General features: G+C 39.5%; 2 protein-coding genes across 10 annotated transcripts in view; one reads left to right on the plus strand and one right to left on the minus strand.

Moving 5' to 3' along the window:
* Window positions 1-19261, minus strand: part of WDFY4 (WDFY family member 4) — a 382372-nt gene that overhangs the window by 64703 nt on the left and 298408 nt on the right. For all 4 annotated transcript variants that reach the window (XM_072627574.1, XM_072627546.1, XM_072627553.1 and 1 more), the window contains 4 exons: window positions 8876-8918; window positions 4511-4630; window positions 3103-3220; window positions 765-874 (listed from right to left, as the gene is read on the minus strand). In XM_072627574.1, the coding sequence (XP_072483675.1) occupies window positions 765-874; window positions 3103-3220; window positions 4511-4630; window positions 8876-8918 (391 nt within the window). The remainder of the gene's footprint in view (window positions 1-764; window positions 875-3102; window positions 3221-4510; window positions 4631-8875; window positions 8919-19261) is intronic.
* Window positions 11618-19261, plus strand: part of LRRC18 (leucine rich repeat containing 18) — a 36343-nt gene continuing 28699 nt past the window's right edge. For 2 of the 6 annotated variants that reach the window (XM_072627619.1, XM_072627627.1), the window contains exons 1-2: window positions 11618-11719; window positions 16663-16764. The gene's annotated coding sequence lies outside the window, so the exon portion shown is untranslated. The remainder of the gene's footprint in view (window positions 11720-16662; window positions 16765-19261) is intronic. The other 4 variants (XM_072627612.1, XM_072627634.1, XM_072627603.1 and 1 more) reach the window with 2 other exon arrangements.

Genomic DNA, 19261 nt, shown 5'->3' on the forward strand with positions numbered 1-19261 from the left:
TCTCCCCAAATTCCCATTTGATTTCTTATGGTGATCCATGATATGTTAAAACTTGATGGGGAAAGTCAAGATGTGGAAGGGATAAGGTGTGCTTATCCTTTAAGACTCATCTGAAATGGTATTTCTTCCAAGGAGTCATTTTGTTCTTCAGATGTTCAGTCAAGTTTACCTCCATGTAACTCTATGGATTTTTGTCCATGGGGTTTTCTTGGTAAAAATACTGGAGTCATTTCCTTCTTCATTGTGTCCCTATTTTACAAATGAGGAACTGAGGCATATAGGGATTAAGGGATTGCCCAGGGTTACACAGCTAGTAAATTGTGTGAGACTGGATTTGAACTCAGGTCCTCCTGACTCAAAGCCTGGCATTTTGTCCACCACATCATTTACTTAGTTACAAATGATCTTTCATTTATTCAAGACTGCATAGTATTTTACCCCTCTTGTGTACTCTTTATGTCCTTATTTATATTAGTTATCTGTACACATTAGATATCTGTATACATACCATAATCTTCTTACTAGATTTCAATTTCCTTGAGGGCAAGGAACTATGTCATTGATCTTTGAATTTTCCCCAGCTCCTAGCACTTTCTTTAACACTGATTTTCCCTCAGACCATATTCAGGATGGAGGTTCCACTTAGAGAAGTAACCTTTAGGGGTCACCTCTAGCACTAAACACAGTGATTTCCAACAGGCATTTCCCCATTTCAATAGCAATGAGCCTTATGACTGGTCTTCAAAGGACTCATGGGTGTTTACCTGCAGAGAGCAGAAGGTTTGAGTAAACGGCTTCATTCGAACAAGGTAGGAGGCGACGATGATCGCGGAGGAGTAGTGGGTGCAGTAGTGGCACTGGACGGAAAGGTCTCCTGTGAACGAGATCGAACGTGATTTCAGTGGTACACTTGGTGACGACTACACAGATGGCGATAACACACAACCTACGCAGCTGGACATTAAGGAGCAACGAACATGCGGCGATGTTTAAAAAGCACCAGAAGACAAAGAGGGGCAAGAAAATCACTAGTTTGCTGGACAGCTTCATAAACTTTAAACTGCTGATGCTGTCCTAAGGAAACTATTCCAATGTGTTCAGCTGAGTAGTCGAAACTCCTCCTTCAGATTCTTCTCCCATCCCTCCCATCTACCTTCCTTCTAAGGCTGCTATGAGAAAAGTACTTTTTTCAAATCGCCAAGTGCTTTGCAAAGATGAAGTGACAGCAGTAGGGAGTTGGAATGATGGTACTCCTGGTAGCAGTTTGAGGATGGGGACTGTAAGGAAGGTGAGCAAGGGGAAAGAAAAAGAAAAGGAGGAGGAGGAGAAAGAGGTGATGGAAACTAAGAAGACTGAGGCTTGATGAATCAGGAGTCATTATTATGTGAAGCAATAGGAACTTTCTGAGAATGGAGATCATGTCTTTCTTTGCATTTGTATCCCCAGCTGTATACCTAGCACCTAGTGTGGTTTCTGCATATAGTGGGTGCTTGTGATTGAAAGGGTGCTGCTCTTGAAATACCTTTACTTCACCCAGGTTTCCCAAGTCTCTGAAATTCCATCATCGATGAGGGTATATGAACGCTGAATTCAGAATCAGAACATCTGAGTTTAAGTCCTGGCTCCAATACTTAACATCAGTTTGATCTTTGGATCATTTAATGTCTTTAAATTCTTCACCTCTGGAAAGGTGGTCCTCCCTTGTGGGAAGAAATATTTTGCCCATCTCTCTTTCTACCCACCTATGGCAATGTTGGGGGTGATGGTATTCTTTGTTTCTAAGCAAGGTACTATTTGTCTTCCTTAGTCAAGGACAAGTTAAATATACTTCTAGATTTGAAAGCCCTCACCTAGGATCGGGACAAATGCTAGAGGAAGAGCAGACTATAGACATCATTGATTTCTGTAAGACATTTATTTTCTTTTATTGCATTTTCTATATTTGCTTGAATCCTCACACACCCAAACTTAATAAGTAAAATAAGCAAAATATAAACCATCCCTGCATTTAAAAGACACAGTTACAGAAAATCCCCAGAAATGGAGCAATTCATATATCCACAGCTTATATTGTGATGCTATATGACTGTGGCTCTAATTCAGAAATTCCTTTGTGAATTTCTAAAACAATGGCATGTAATAGCTAGAAGAGTTGAAATTAGAGCTGGTAACAGGATTGGTACCATCAAAGGGGAACCAATTTAACTTACATAAAATGACAGTTTAAACTTAGGGAAAGCTAAGAAAGTAAAGAAAGCCACCTCCCTACATCTGGACTGTAGGCATGATTCCAGGGAAAAGATGAGTAGGAACCAGTGTTATTTGGCATAAAGACGGGATGAAGCAAAGGTTCTCATCTTATTTTCATGTCCAAAAGGGAAGGGAAGAAAAATGGAAATGGGATACATTTTTGTTTAGTGCCTACTATGTGCGAGGCATAGAGTTAAGTACTTTACAAATATCTCATTTGATCCTCACAATAACCCTAGGAGGTAGGTGCTATTATTAGTCCCAAATTATTGTTGAAGAAAATGAGGGTATGACATGCTCAGGGTTACACAGCTTGTATGTGTTTAAGTCTGGATTTGAACCCATGCCTTCCTGACTCCAGGCTCAGCGCTCTTTCCACTGCTCCACCTAGATGCCAAAACAATCTTTCCCTTTATCAAAGATTTGCTTTGGAGAGACCCAAGTTAAAATTTTGGCTCTGCTACAGTTGGACAAGTCATTTAGCATCTTTCTTAGTTTTCTCATGAGTAAAATGAAGGGGTTGGATGAGATGATGTAAGGTCCCCTCCAGATTGAAATCCTATTGGCTCTCTGGGGTTCTCTATGGTTTCTCAAAAGTCTACCGTTTCGGTGTTCTAGAATCTCCTTTTCAGATTCAAATACGCTTGGAAGGAATAACACCAGAAGCTTGGTCATTGTGCTTTGAAAGAAAGAATCAGCCCAAGATTTACCTGAAAATCCCAAAACAAATTTGACCAGCTTTGCAATTTTGTTTAGAATTGATCTATTAACCACAAAAAGGTTTTTGACAAATTCTAATACCCAGCATTTAAAAAATATGTAATTAAAAAAATTAAAATCAGAATCACATACCTTCACTCTTTTCAACTTCTTTGTATCTCTGGATGAATTTTAGTTTCCTTTCTTTGGTCTGGGCCCCCATGGGCTTTGAGAGATCTCGAAATGTCCTGGGATTCGTGAAGTTCAAAACCTAGAAGGCAGATATGTAGTTCTAAAACTCACTGAGACCCACGGGTGCCCCAGCTCGAGCTCTGGGAGGTTATGCTTTCTAGTTTTACGGTTCTCTTTATTAGTTTACTGTCAGTTGGGTTGACCCTTTCAGGTGATTAGCAAGTTTGCATCTCAGAGTGCTGTGGTTTTATTACTGAAGAGGCAGTGACCCCAGAAGACATAATAAGAGAGAGATGGAATATAAGAAGTGTGAGAGATTGGGTTCAGACTGAATGTGTTTTAAGTTGACCCAAATCAAGAGATTTCATCCAGTCACAGGAGCAAGAAGGTTTGGAGGTTTTGTTTTATTTTGTTTTTCTTTGAAATGATTTGACATCTGCTAGGCATTGCTTCAGGCTCCTTGAGCCCCAAACCATAATTTGTATTGACAGAGGATAGTCACTAACTGAGAAATAAAAACATAATTTTGAATTTCAATCAATGAATTCAGTGCCATGAAGGCAAGTCTTTTTGTAAGAGACATCTTCCTTCTTTGATTCAAAGACAAGTCCACTGTTTTCATGGGAACAGAATCAGCTGGACAATTACAATGTAACATTAGTGTATGCCCTATGGTTGTTTCCCAATAAACTAAGAAGTGGAAAAACATTCATAGGGAATCCGAGATCCTGGGGCTCTCTTCCTTTTAGCGCCTACAAAAGTGGGAAGTATAGAATCATATCACACTTTGGGGGAAATATCTATTTGGTTATATAAGTAAGGAAAAATATGATGATTGACTACAATAAATATTGTAGTCTTGTATTCATTTAGCTAGGGAAAATAACAAAGCAAGGAAAACAAAGAAAACAAATTTTCTAAGCTTGGTTCAGTGTCCACTCAGCGTCATATCAAAGGTTAAAGAAAGGAGCAGACAGATGATGGACCAGAAATGAGGGAGTGAGAAGCAGACTTTATGGCCACTAATCAAATTTATGATCTGAATATCTAGGACAGTGGATCACCTTATGAGGTAAGAGAAATCATTACAAAGATTAGCTTCCTGGTGAAGTTGGTAACCTTGCCAGCAACTGGGCATGAGCTGATACAAAAAGATCCAGGGAGGGCACTGTTATCCTTGTGTGATTTTGTGGGTATAAGGGGAGATGTCGTATAGAGATGGAAACAAGCTTGTGGAATTGGGTCTAGGTTTGTATTTAACATTTCATTGGAAGGCTTGGTATCCTCAAAGCTGGAGTTCTTTACTATTAGTAGTAGTAAATAATAAAAACAAAGAGAAAAAAAGCAATTCTTCTTGTTAATGGTTTACCTCTGAGGTATAATCAGCGAGAATCCAAGGAAAAACTGGATACTGCATATAATCATTGTAGGTCCTCCCAGCCAGGGTATTTAGATACATGAGATATTCAAAATTGCTTATTTCCCTTTTCTGCCATAAGGAAGAAAAACAATCTGTATGAGTCATAATATCGTCTGGGTGGGCCCCCTCTATGTACATCCCTAGAATCTTTAGTTATCTGTAACTGTAATATGTATTTTATGAAATCATCACAACAAATTCTAAATTAAATTAATGTTAGCGCTAGGGTAAGTTTCCCTCTACCACCCACCAAGTCCTTAGGCTGCCTTCCCCTGTCACGACCCAGTGTGAACTTGGGGGTACAAATCTATTTCAATATTAGCCAAAACAAAACATATTTAGAAGAACACATCTGCTGAGAAAATATGACATCATGGGTTCCTAAGCCAAAGAAAAAGCATTTTTGTTCTAAAAACAATTGTCATTGTTTAGGATTTTAGTTCATATAGTCAAAAGCTGACCCCATAAAGATTTAAAATATCTCAGATGGGTTCATCCTCTACCAAGATATATTAAAATATAATTTATTTTAAAAATAAATGAAATGGAAAAATATATTATTTCTGGCATTTGATTTCTTCATCTGTAAAATAGAGGTTAGGTTTAGAATACATGGTTCCTTAGGTCCCTTCAAAGCCTGTTTATAATGATCACAATAAGAATTATAGAACCATATAGTTTGAAGAGACCTCAGAACATATCTATTCCAACTTATAAATGAACAAAAATCCTTTTGTACAACATTCCCGCTTTTGCTTAAAGACTTCCAGTGAAAACAAACCCAACAACTCTGGGACCTAGATTCTAAAATCAATTCCACTTTGGGTTAGCTCTGATAGTAAGATTTCCCTTAACCCATGTTTTATTAATCCATTAGAGCCTCTGTGTGCTGCTTCTGTTTCTACTCTCAGGGACCAAGTGGCATAAAACTAATTCCTCTTCTTCAGGACAGTCTTTCAAGCACTTGAAGATAACTGGCATTTGACCCTTCCCTCTAAGTCTTTTCTTCCCCAAGCTAGACAACCCCAGTTCATTCTTTTGGCTTTCACATGGCATAATCTTGAAACCTTTCCCCACACAGGTTATCCATTGGCTTATCGGAGACATTCCTCATTTTAGGATTCTTCTTGACAATGAAGTCCCCATTAGGATGTTCCAAGATCTATCAGAAATAACTTTCTCTCTGCCTTTGTTTTCCCAACTGGAACTGTACTCACGAATTTGGGGTCCTCAGCTTCTATAATGAATAATTATTAATTTGTGACTGTTAAATCCAGTTATTTGAAGAAAAATAGTAAAAAGTTAAAGTAAAATACTGGAAGTGGCCTCTGGAGGAAAGGGTCCAGGTGCAGTTGAGCAATTAAATGTGGTCTACAGAAAACCACCCTTAGACACTCTCATATTTATTGGGGTCTAGAGGTTTGCTATCACTATGGAAGCATAACTTTGCACTGTGCTGTTCTATTTAAAAGTTCTACATGGATTCAACACCTTGCCAAGACTATGGTACATTTATTTAGAGGCAAGAACTGAGTAACTATAGGAAGGGCTGGCTGAGCAATAGCAATCAGGTCTCAAAACAATTCATTTTCTATTTATGCAGCCAAGCCTCAGTACCCTCCAAAGAGGCAATATCTACCTATGGCCAACTAAGGCTAGCTTCCTGTAACTGATAGAAGACCATTGTTCCACCCAGTAGAAAGCTGGAGAAACAGACTTTAACAATAGTAATAAGAATAAAAATTATTAGCTAGTCCAAAGGAACTGGGTGCCAGGAGAGTCGCTGTGCCCTGGTGGATAGAGGGCTAGTCCTGCCCACCTGGATTCAGGTTCCACTTCTGACAAATAGGGCAAGTGGTTTACTCTCAGTTGGTCCCGGACAGCTCTCTAAACAAATAAATTAGAGAGGGGTTGCTGATTGCATCAGTGCAGAGTTTTCACGTAATGATAAAATCCTTGATCCTGACTGCTCTACTCCACCCCCACCAAAAAAAAGTGCCAGTCAGTGGGGACAAAAGAGAAAAAAAAAAAAAACAACCGTATGGAGTTTCCATTCTATTATCTACCTTGCAGAGCTGTTGTGAGGATCAAGTGAAATAACTGTAAAATGTTTAGTGCAGTGTCTGGCATGTAATAGGTATTGTATAAATGCTTATTCCCTTTCCCCCTCTCTTTATTGGAGGGATTTAGACACGTATAAAAATGATAGTAACGTGAGGTCTTCTGTAGGGGGAGAGGGTGCAAACAAGAGAGGAAATTAAGGAGGACTTTACTGATGAGAAAGATCATTGGAGATTGAAAGGAGAAGACAGGGCATTCCGGGCTAGGAGGACAGTTTGTGAGAATGTAGATGCTGGAGATGAAGTGTTTGATGGAACAGTACCAAATGAGGGTATTGCTCTCAAGCTAAGGATAGTTCTTTGCATCTTATTTTCCATATATTCTTCTGCTCATCTCTGTACCTCCCCATGCTGGGTAATATTCAAGAAAACCTATGCTGCCCGAACTGGATCAGTGTTCTTAGGGAACGGAAGTCCACTGTGTTTGTTCACTTCTCTCGACAATAAAATCAGTTGCCTTATTTCCTTCACATATCTGTTTGTTAGCTTGTTTTGGGCATGCTATTTCTTTGCATAACCTCCATATCTTGGTACTTGTGTAAAAAGGTTCACCCCATCTCTATACCTTGCATATTCATTATTGAAGAACAGATTATATTCAAAGTGGAAATAGACATGTGGCTTTCACCTTCTTGTTGACATTCTCATTCCCTCAGCTTACTTAAGTATTTGCTGACAGCATCCATTTATCTTATTCAGATACTGCCTTCAATGGGCTTGTAATTATCTCTTTTCTGGCTGTCCTCAGACTTCAAACAATAATTCACATACATAAGATGTATGTATGGCCCTCATTTTAAGTCAGAAAAATGTACTATAGAAGATGTGCCAGATTATTGGTTCTGATTCAAGCTCATGTCATATCTTGGTCTGTTCAGATCCCTGATCTCCAAAGAAGAAAGGCTGCTGATAGAGTAGTAGCCAGGTCAAGGCAAATGAGGCTTTTCCTGAGGCATGGCCAAAATAAGAGGGGACCAAACTAGCTCCATAGAAGTGGGAGGAACTGCTAGAGATCCAACTACAAGATGGAGACCAGAAGCACAAGGAGGAACAATACTCTTGGTTCTTCCTAGCTGATCTACTCTTGTCCTTCCACCAGTGTCTGTAGTCAGCTTTGCCAAAGACCTGGAGTGGTGACAGCCTGTAGGTCCTCATGGGGCCCTGGGAGCACTGCACCCTTGGAATTATATTAGATTCCACGGGAGGGATTCAAAGGGGTGAAACCCTTCCAACTCCCTGGCTCCTCTCCTTCCCTCAATGAGACCATTTCTCATCCTTCCCCCACCTTATGTTGCCAAGGCCCAAAATTTTCAAGATACATCCCTGGCTGATAAATAGAAGGAGAATGTCTATTCAACTAGGGATATCTTCATTAAAGCTTTCACAGTGAAAGGTTTAATGTAGTTGTGGGTAGGGTTATTTGTGTCTTCTGATTGTGGTTATCCGAAGATACATGCACTGGCTTTTGTTTCCAGTCATGTCAGATTCTTTGTGATCCCATATGAGGTTTTCTTGGCAAAGACACTGGAATGGCTTGCCATTTCCTTTTCCAGTTCATTTTATAGATGAGAAGTTGAGCCAGGCAGAGTTAAGTGACTTTCCCAGGGTCACATAGTTTAGTAAATGTCTGAACCTGGATTTGAACTCAAGGAAGGGAAGGGAAGGGAAAGAGAGGGGAGGGAAAAGAGAGGAGAGGGGAGGAGAGGGGAGGAGAAAGAAGACATTATTAGGGGAAGGAGGAAGAATAGGGAGTCCCTGGTGTTGGGGAAGATTAGAATATTCTTAGCGTATGTATGGGACAGCTAGTTGGAGCAGTGGATAGAGTGCTAGGCCTAGAGTCAGGAAGATTCATCTTTCTGAGTTCATATTCAGACTCAGAAATTTACTATGTGACTCTGGGCCACAGTGAAGAAAGGATCTGTTCAAGGTCATTGATAGGTAATAAGTTGAGGAGCAGAGATCTGAATTCCCATCTTATTGCTCAAGTCTAGTGCCCATGGATTTTAGAGCTCAGATAAAGGCTTTTAGGAGTCATGTTTCATTTCATCAAAAGTTAAAATAAACAAAAAGAACACATGGTTTCCTTGCAGCTAAGTACTTAGACTTTTTCTTTTCCTTGTTGGAGATTGAACTATTATTTCCCAATATAAATTCCCCAACCATAGATTTTTTTTCTTCTTTTGAATAATCATACCTGCCACTTCTGCAACATAGTCTTCTCTGATCCAATGCTTTTCCTGTAGGAAACAAAAAGGTTGACGGTAACCATTAAAGCACTCAGGAAGGCAACAAGGAGCACATGACCAAGGAACTCACGCTTCAGCGGTATTTGGAGGCTCCAACAATGAGGATTTCCATAATCAGGCCTGTTTACATTGTCAGAGCCAACTGTGGCAAAGACCAAGCACAGTCAGAATGGCTGAGAATGTGTGAGGGGATCATCTGTGACCTTCATTTCTCTGTATCTTCTTCCTATATTTATACTCATAAAACACCCGAAACCTCCCAACCCCATCCCATCCCACCAAAGTAATCCTTCTTTGGGTGGACTCCACTGCCAAATGATTCCAGATAATGACAATCATGGGTATGAGAGAGGTCCTTGAGTGCTGGGGATGGAAGCTCAATTCCAGGTGGACAGTCTCGGGCAGGTAAAGGTGGGAACTTCTAAATCTTAGAGTTCTCACGAGACCCCCTAGGAAACGACTGGGAATCGAGGTGAACTGAGCTATCTCGTGTATTTCCGCCTCTTCCCGTGAGAAACGTGATGGGAGAGAGCTCTCCCCGCCCTCGAGATTGTCCCGGATCTGGGCACACTATTGTTATCTAACAGCACGGTATTCAGATGCAAACTATGCTGCTGGAGAGTTTAAGTAGGATTAGGAAAGCCTGAAAGTTCTCTTGGGCGGAGGGGCACGGAGCGGACAGGACAACAAGGCTCCGCTTTTCCTCTCTCTTCTCTCCCCTCCCCCTCTCTCCCCACTTACACTTCTACTTCCAATCTCTTATTGTAAGATCTTTGCCTCCTTGGGAGATTCTTCGCTCCCTCCTAAGGAAGAATTCCCCTGCACTTGTAACTAGACCCTGAAATAAAGCTCAACCCTTGTTCGACTCTGGAACATCCTTTCTCTCATACGAGCATCCGGTTTGGCCAACCGAAGACCTCGGGAGGTGAGGTAAGGGAAGACTCGGGTAGCCCTCAGGCCTCTAGGCCTGGCACTTGAGAAACACCAGAAATGAGGATATTGTTTCCCTTTGCCATTACCTTACATATTTTCCCGAATCAGTAGCAGGAAATCCTAGCAATAATAATAATAAATGTGTATGTGTGTATGTATATATATGTGTGTATGTGTATATATATACACAAATATACATTTAAAAATTGCAAAACATGATATGAATACAAACTTATTTGATCCTCCTGATCACTTCATGAGGTAAATGTTACAAGTATGATTATCCCCTGTTTACAGATGAGGAAACAGAATCTAAGTCACACAGACAAGTAATTTCAGCAACAAAATCATTACCAACACTCTCTTGATTCCATACTCAGAGCTCTTTCCACTTTACCATGCTCTATTTCCCTGAGTCTTTTGCATAACTTTGTCTCTATGAGATGGGGACTGGATCTGAAATTTCACTATTCTAGGGGCACTCCTTGTAGCAGTACATACCAGCATCTTCTCTGCATCTCATGGCTGCTTTGAGCACTTAGACGCTAAGTGACTTGCCCAGGTTCATACAGCCTATATAAGTCAGGGATGAGACATGAACCTTCTTGTTCTGAGGTTGATTGAGTGAATAGAGACCATTCGCTACATTAAGCTGCCTCTAACTCTCTCTCCCCCACTCCACGCACATATGTCTATACACACATAGACATATGTGTATATATATACATGTATGCATATATATAGATATACATATACAAATATGTGTATATGCATGTGTGTGTGAGTGTGTGAGTGTGTGTATGATATTTCAGGTTCTTAAGGAAACTCAAGTTTGTCTGAGCAGCTGTCAATCAATCTAATCTGTTCTTTTGAACACAGTGACCAAACCCAAGGCAAATCTCTGCCTGTCTCAGGGAATGTAGGTAGTAACTCTTAGCCCATCTAAGGCTTTATTTATTTGGTGTGGTGTTTATGACCTAGCATTATAGAATGAGTTTATAGCAACCATTCACACAAATAACAACTCCTTTCCTTTCTGATAGGGAAAAACAATCTATTCTTAGTCTGAGATTCTGCCTTGCATGCAAAAGGCGAGGCCATGAGGAAATGGGATATCATACAGGGCGGAAAATCAACCCAGACACTTATTACTGCTCACTATATTTCATTCATTTCTTCCATTGGCTTTGAGATTCAATGATTTTGGTTTCCAAATAGAATTATTAAATCAGTCTATTTTTATTTAGCATTTGCATAGCTCTTTTTTTAAATCCCCAGAGTAACATACTTTATGATGAATTGTACTTCGTGGAATCCCTATGAGAAAGATTAAATATTTGGCTCCTTTGGTTTTTCAGAAAATGAAACTGAGGCAATGAAAGGGGGAAAAGCCTGAGCTTTCAAAAATCTGAGTGTACAATTGCAGTTTTCTGACCCAGAGGTTCGTGATTCTCTGTTGCAGCCTGTATTCCCAACACCTTCTGTTCTAGGAAGCAGAGGTCCTAGTAAGACTTTCCCTTGGACAAGTACAGAAGGTGTTGATGTCATCTTTCTTCAAGGCTGACTGTTAGGAGGAGAAAGGATAAAGAAAATGTATAATCTAGTAAAATGGAGGCGGTATTTTGCTAATAGGATCCACATAAGGCTACTACTGCTCTGCCACCCCGATCATTTAAAATGACCCTGGAATTATCTCTTCCTTTGTGACTTACAAACATGTCATAATGTCAGGCATAATATATGGTGGATCCATTTTCCATCTCCTCATTTTTCAGTCTTTTCTCCACCATGAGCTGTTGCTAAAGGACCAGACCTTCCACTACCATTCACTGGCTGAGCTAAGAAACAGAGCTACGGAAGTGAGTGATTATTTTTAAAGAGAAAAAACACTATTATTTGTAGCAATATTTTGATACAAAGTAAATACTATAGGACTTGTACAGATTACTCATGAAAATTCTGGAAAAAAATTAAGATTTTAAATGAAGACATTTTTCTAGAAATAAAGCATATTAACTCATCTCCCTTTCCCCCTTCTCGTGGCTTTTCCCTCTACCATCTCATCTCACACACAGAACTATAGAACATTGTGTATTTTAAGTTCTACATGATTCAGAACCACAGGACATTAGTTCTAAAGGGGACCTTGGAGATCATCTCCTATCTTCCACCCTCATTTTACAGAAGAGCGACCAGAGAGCAAGGTCATTTGGTCAGGGTCAAATGGATGATAATTGATTATCTGACTCTGGCCCTCTTTCCATGACTCTGAGCTGTCTCTAACTTAGAGAACCTTTGTTTGGAAACCTATTTCCTGGGATCTTAGCTCCCAAATAAATATTTTCCCTTTAAACTGCTTATATCTGAGATGTTTTTCCCATTCCACTCATAATTTTTTTTATGCAGCTGCCTCAGGCCTGGCTTCTTGCCTCTGTAGCAGATATGGAAACCAGCTCTTCTCTCCATCAAGAAGCCACTATTATTATTTAGTCCAAAGCAAACATACCTGGGAAAGAAGTCACTTTTCTAGGCCAGTGCTAGGTAAAATTACCAAGTAGATGAAGTATATGTATTTCTTTTTAAGTTTTTTGGATACCTCATCCATCCCTGTCCTTTAATCATCCACTCCAGATACCCAATGTCCCCATCCTGCTGGCTGGCTGGCTGTCCACTGGAAACTTTTCACTATCTAACCCTTTTCTTGTTTGTAGTTCCTCCCCAGGTCCACTAATATTCTTTGAACAACAAACAATTGAATACATTTTTTATTAAGCACCTATTATATACAGAGCTCTATGCTAGTCACTCAGAGGAGACACAAAATGTAGATAATGTCACAGTCATTCTCTACATTCATGGAACTGGAACTCCACTCCTCTAGAAGGATAAGGCACAAACATCCAAAGCTAAAACATACAATAATATTGTGATAAGTGTTTTAGGAGTTCAAACAAAATGTTATATGAGGGTTGAGAGGCAGCATCATTAATGATGGGGGGAGGGTCAAGGATGCTTTCCAGAAAGGCAGCAATTGAGAAGGAATTCAAAAGGGATAGAGAATATCATGACATGGAGGTGGGAGAGGACAGGACTTTTTTGGGGAAATTTCTCAATATTCCATAATACTTTTCTAATATTGTATTCCCCTGTTCCTTAAAGTGTTGATCCGTTAATTTTAGAATGCCCTCACAGGTCACATGTCTCTGCTTTGGCTGTTGGAAGTGCACATTCATTGTTCACCCTAAGACTGAGGATTTTAAACCAGAAAGAGGGCTGAGGCATATAGGTTCTTTTCCATGTCCTAAAATGTGATGCCTAGACCAGGACACATCCTTAGAGATAGTCCAAGCAAAGCAAAAAAAAATGGAGATTTTGGACCCAATGTGAAATTTAATCCTATGGTCACACTCCCAGTTTATGTGTTTGAGCCCTATTCATGCAACCTATGACCACATTAGTGTTTTTGACTACTGCGTTACTCTCTTGACTCCTACTGAGTTTTCAGTCAATTAAAACTTTCAGGTCATTTTCATATAACTGCTGTCAATTCATATCTCCTCATGCTGTAGGTGTTCAGTTGATTTAAAAATCCATGTTAGGAATTTAAATTTATTTCTATTAAATGCCATTTTACTGAATTTGACCCATCATTCCACCCTACAGAAATCCATTTGGATCCTGATTTTGTTATCTAAGTACTAACAAAGTACTAACAATTCTGCCCACCTTCATGGCATAATGTTTGCTAAGTATGTCAGCTATGTCTTTTAGAAATGGTACAGTTTGCTGATTTGAAAACTGTGGTGCCCACCATTCCTCATCAGGAATAAATGGGAGCATGGAATATGACCAAGACATTCACTCTAGGTCTATCTATAAGGGACAGAGAGCAGGTCTAGTAAGGATGGAGTTTCCAGATCTTACCTTATCTAGGGCTGTGGACTTGGGAAACAAGTCAATCCATAATCTCCAAGTATCTGTACAGTTCATTACACACACACACACACACACACACACACACACACACATATACACATACACAAACTTTTTGTGATAAAATATAAAGTTTGGTTCTAGCCTGCATTCTCTCAGTCCAGAAAGACTCAAGGCTATTTGGGTACATCCCTGCAATGTGACAATGGACTGAAGTAGTCCCAAAAGCTTAGTCCAAATCTGTTGGTACCAGAGGGAAACCACATTTGACCTAGGTAAGTCCCAAAGATGGCAAAGCAATTGGGAAAAAGCTCAAGGGATTCTAGGAGAATTCTGCAACTGTTCTTTCTACTTCCTCACCCTGCAGAGATGAAACCAGTAGTTTCTCAGCAGACCTAGAAAATGATCCTGTACCATCATATGCTCCAGAGCAAATAGAACACCAAATTTGGAGTCAGGAAAGCAATAACATTTTATAGGGCACTTTAAGGCTTCTGTAATACCCTCCATATGTTATCTCATTTGATAATTGATGAATATCTGAGTTCAAATCCTGGCTCAGGTACTTATTCGCTATTCAACCTTGGGTGAGTCATTTAACTTTTCTGAACCTCAGTCTCCTCATCCATAAAATGGAGATAATAATAGCACCTACCTCACAAGTTTGTCTGGGAATCTGATGAGAAAATCTATGCAAAGCACCAGGCAAAACTCAAAGCTTATATAAATGTAAGCTCATTATCAATAATACAGAAATTCATTGGTATCAAGAAGAACCAGTAAGGAAACATCTGCCATTATAGATTTACCTTGGCTTTGCATCTGATAAAGTGACATGACATCCTATGACAAGTACCTTCCCTAGAATCACAATCACCATGTGTCAAAGATGGACTTAGCCTAGGTCTTCTTATGTCTAAGGTTCTGACCCTAGCTACTGTGGCAGGATGCCTCTGATGTGGTCAATGTTATTCCTGTTGTTGTTATTTCAAGAAAGTTCTGAAGATGGATCATAGGACCATAGAGTTAGAGCAGTAAGGGAGCTTAGAAGTCATAGAGCTCATCCCTTCCCCATTTTATACAGGAGGACGCTGACTCTACAGAGGTTGGGTGACTTCTCCAAGGTCACAGTATTAGTCAGTTAGCAGAGCGTGATTTGAACCTAGGACCTCTAACTTTAAGCCCAGAGACTTTTGCACTTTGTAAAATTCAAACCTATGGTTACCTTCACAGTTTGTTATGTGCTTGAGCCCTATAGGGATAATGAATGTATTTTCATATTTGCTAAATATATAAAGTAACTTTGGCTAATTACCCAGTTTAGACACGAAAGGACAAAGGCTAATAAAAGTTGACTAAGTACGTTAGGTTCTAGGACTAAAAGATCATAGATACTAAATACTATGGGTATACAATCCTAAAGGTATTGAATAAACACAGACCATAATTAAAAATAAAGTTCACTGTCCTTTGTAAACCAAGTTGATAATAAAACCTTATAATTCCAATATATGTATGCATATATATACATACATACTCCAATATATATACAATTCCAATACTATATATGTGAATGTATATAACATATCTATATATATGCATGTTTGAAGATATATTATATGTATATGTGAAGATATATATTATATGTATATATACATATGTACATATATCTCAATCTACGTCTATCCTATATTGGTATTTATATATCTATCTCTGTAACTATTTTTATTAATATCTCTAGCTGTATCTTTCTCTCTGTGTGTCTCTCTCTCTCCTTCCCTCCCCACTCCCTCTATCCTCTCTCTGTCTTTCTCTGTTCCTGTCTGTCTCTTCTTCTCTCTCTCTCCTCTCTCTCTCTTCCCTTCACCGCATAGTAAAGGTGGTGGATTTCATTAGACCATCCATCTTCTTATGTGCATGTTTGTGAATTGAACCAAGGGCTGGGGTTAGGGTGTTAACTTTGCAGCCAGGAGCCACTGTTTCTTCCATCCCAAGTGGTTGACACTAACTTGCCTTCAGAGAGACCAAAATCTCAAACTGTTATGCAGCCTCATAGGCTTATCAAAAATGCGTTTTACCCAGATCTAACTACATTATTAAGATACATATTTATTGTGTTAGTCGCAATCTTATAAGAAAAAAATACTATATAATGCTCAAGATTCTTAAATGTATTTTGCCTTTGTTTAAATTCCTACTACTTAGGAAGGTGCTTAATATAAATGGCTGTTGAATTAAATTGAATCTTCCAGTTATAACCAACTTTCTGCAAGCATAGTGGTCCCCACTTTAATGTTCATTGATTTGAGTAGAAACATATTCACTCCTTGCTTTGAAACAGAGGATTTCCAAAGAGGCCCCCAACTCTGGTCGCTTTCCTACCAGGAATGGTCACTCCAGGCTGAATTTTAAAATTCGAGAAAATCACAATCAAATAGTAAGAACACAAGTACTAACAGACTGGACTTATTGTGTATAGTGATTTTTACTTTTATTATTAATTTTTTTCAAGAGCTTACATTTTATTGCAGTAATACTGCATAGTGATTTTTAGTATTTTTTTGTTGTTGTTAGTTAATTTGCAGATACATTTTCTTGAAAAGATGATAGTTGTCACAAATGGGGTATGGTCAGAAATATACATGATAAAGCTCTGCCCTAGAAAAATGAGCTAAGTGTGCTGCAAAGCGTGGTCAGGCACGAAGGGAGAGGGCAGTGAGGAGGGGGTTTTCTTGATGCTCTGTCTCACCAACAAATTCCTCTGCCTGTGGAACCAGCCTAAAATAGTTTCACAATCCACTGTTGCATTTTCCCAAGGTTTGCAGGCTCACCAAACAGTAACCCCTCTGGTTCTTGTTTAAACTTGCAGGTTAGACTCAAAACATTATGGTAATAATCTCCAAGGACCCAGGCTCCCTGTTGCCTAGTGACAAAGTTTCCGAGTCCACTGAAGAATTCAGACTGTAAGTGAGTAAGTTCATTTTTCTTTTTCAGTGTGTATGTGTGTATCTGTGTCTGTGTGTGTTTATGAGAGAGAGAGAGAGACTGTGTATCTGTGTGAAAGAGTGAAAGTGAGGGTGTGTGTGTGAGAGAAGAGAGTGAAAGAGTGTGTATGTGAGAAAGATAGATAGAAAGAGAGAGAGAGTGCACATGTGGGTGGTTTATTCATGGGTGCTGGCAGACGGTAGTTACTTTTGATTTTACCCTTTCCTAAATCACAGTTTGAAGGTGTGCCTCTAGTTTCGAGCCTGCAATTTTAGAACTGCCAAGCAATTGAAGCTCAAATGCACCCTGACCTCTTCTCCCTCTGAGTTTTCTTGGCAAATCCCAGACAAAAGCTAATTCATTATTCAGAGGCCAACCTATGCAAGAGAAGGCCAGTAATGGCATCTCAGCCCAAGGATAAAGCGGTTTATTGGGGGATTGAGGGGGACTCTGGGATCCAAAGTCAGCTTTTCCAACAGCTTGATAAGCTCTTCAGAAGGTTCTAAATCAAGGGTGTGGGCAATCCAAGGTGATCGTGTAGTTTCAACCCTGTTTCCTTTCTGGAACTCTAATAAGCATTGGCGTGGTGTTTAAAATTATTTGGAAATGTGCTTAAATGCCCAGGTATGTCTAGAATGAAAGCAACATAAGAGAATAGTGTGGGGCTTATTATGTTGTGATTCATTCAGGGCTCTCCTTTCCAGGCTAGTCTCAAGAAACTCAGGAACTCTCCTGAGCAATTACTGTTTGCATAGAAATGTAAGGGATTTTTAGTCCAAATGAATCTTAAGAAATCATACTACACAGAGGCAATTCAGGTCAGGTAGGAAGAAAAAAATACAAGTCTTGCAATTTTTCCCCAGTGTCTATGTGAAGTTCCATGTTGTGGGGTGGAAAATGTTCTGACTTTCAAGTCTGAGGACTTGGGTTCGAATCTTATTTCTAATGCTTACCATCTTTGTGATCTTGGACAAATCATTCAGCTTCCTGGGGCCCCTTCTGGATCTAAATTTATGATTAATTTTTGGTTTTGCTCCATGGTAGATACAGTGCTGGAGTTGGAGTTGGAAACTGGGTTCTAATTTAGCCTCTGACTTTTAATAACTTGGTGCCTATGAGCAAGCCACTCAATTTACCTGAGCCTCAATTTCCTGATCTATAAAATTGATACAATAATATATAGACTACTCTGAAAGAATTGTTATGGGAATGAAATAAGATAGTGTTTACTGAGTGGAATGTGTGTGTCAGTTATTATGGAACAGACAAAAGCATCAAGTGGAATGTTGGCCTAGGAATCATGAAGACCTGAACTCTGCTGTAGCCAGCTGTGACTGTATGCATTTGTTGTTGTTCAGTCCTGTCCTATTCTTTGGGACCCCATTTGGGATTTTCTTGGCAAAGATACTGGTGTGCTTTGCCATTTTCTTTTCCAGCTCATTTTTCAGATGAGGAAACTGAGGCAAAGAAGGTTAAGTAACTTGCCCAGGGTCACCCAGCTAGTATGTATCTGAGACTGGATTAGAACTCACACCTTCCTGACTTTAAACCCAATACTCTATCCACTGTGCCACTTAGCTGCCCGTGACTGTTTAAGAAGGGTTCAGATGTCATTACTGCTGTCTTCTGGTTAATACCTGTGTGAACTTGGTCAAGGCTCCTTGGCCCTCAGTTTCCTCCTTCGCAAAATGAGGAGACTGGACCAGATAACCTCTGAGGTCCCTTCTAGCTCTACCTTTATAATCTTTGATGATTTAATTTTCCAAAAGCCTGTAGTAAGTTTCTACACCAGGAGTTCCCTAGCCACTGAAATTGTAAGTCTGAGCACCGCCCCCCCCCACAATGAATACATGAAAATAAGAGACTCTAGGGATAATCTATCCATGTAACATAAGGATTTCTTCAGTTGAGAGAGAATGTTCTTAATCCTTCTGCCTATATCTGGAATCTACTTAATATTCAAATCACTAGATACTAGTGTCTCTGTTAATAAGCTAGTAAGCTAACAAAGCAGCAAGATTATCCTTAAACGCCTGTTGTTAAGTTCTATTTATGAAAGTGGTGAGATTAAGCTTTTCTTAATAAATATGTGGAGTAAAAGTGTCGGGAATTGAAAATATCACTGTCATATTTCCTAACACCTTCATCTCAATTACATGTCTGTAATATTTTTCCTGCCACAGAGTTACCAGACAGGAAAAAAAAAATCCTAGTGTTCATGCAGTTGGAAAAGTTTCACCTGGCCAACTTTGGCCCCAGGTGCACCTAAGCATCTTATCCCTTACTATACCTGACAGCTAAAAACAGCAGTGTACTGGAAAATGTCTAACAACCAGCTTTCCGGGGGAAAATGTTCCACACTTTTAAGCTTAACTGTATTACCAATAGTTTTTCACTACTTTCCTAAGTCTAGAAATCAACAAAACAATAATTCAATCCCTGATTTGCAGCATTTGCTGATTTCCAAAGTATTAATAATCACA

This window comes from Notamacropus eugenii, chromosome 1, assembly GCF_028372415.1.
Source record: "Notamacropus eugenii isolate mMacEug1 chromosome 1, mMacEug1.pri_v2, whole genome shotgun sequence".
In the NCBI taxonomy this organism is placed as follows: domain Eukaryota; kingdom Metazoa; phylum Chordata; class Mammalia; order Diprotodontia; family Macropodidae; genus Notamacropus; species Notamacropus eugenii.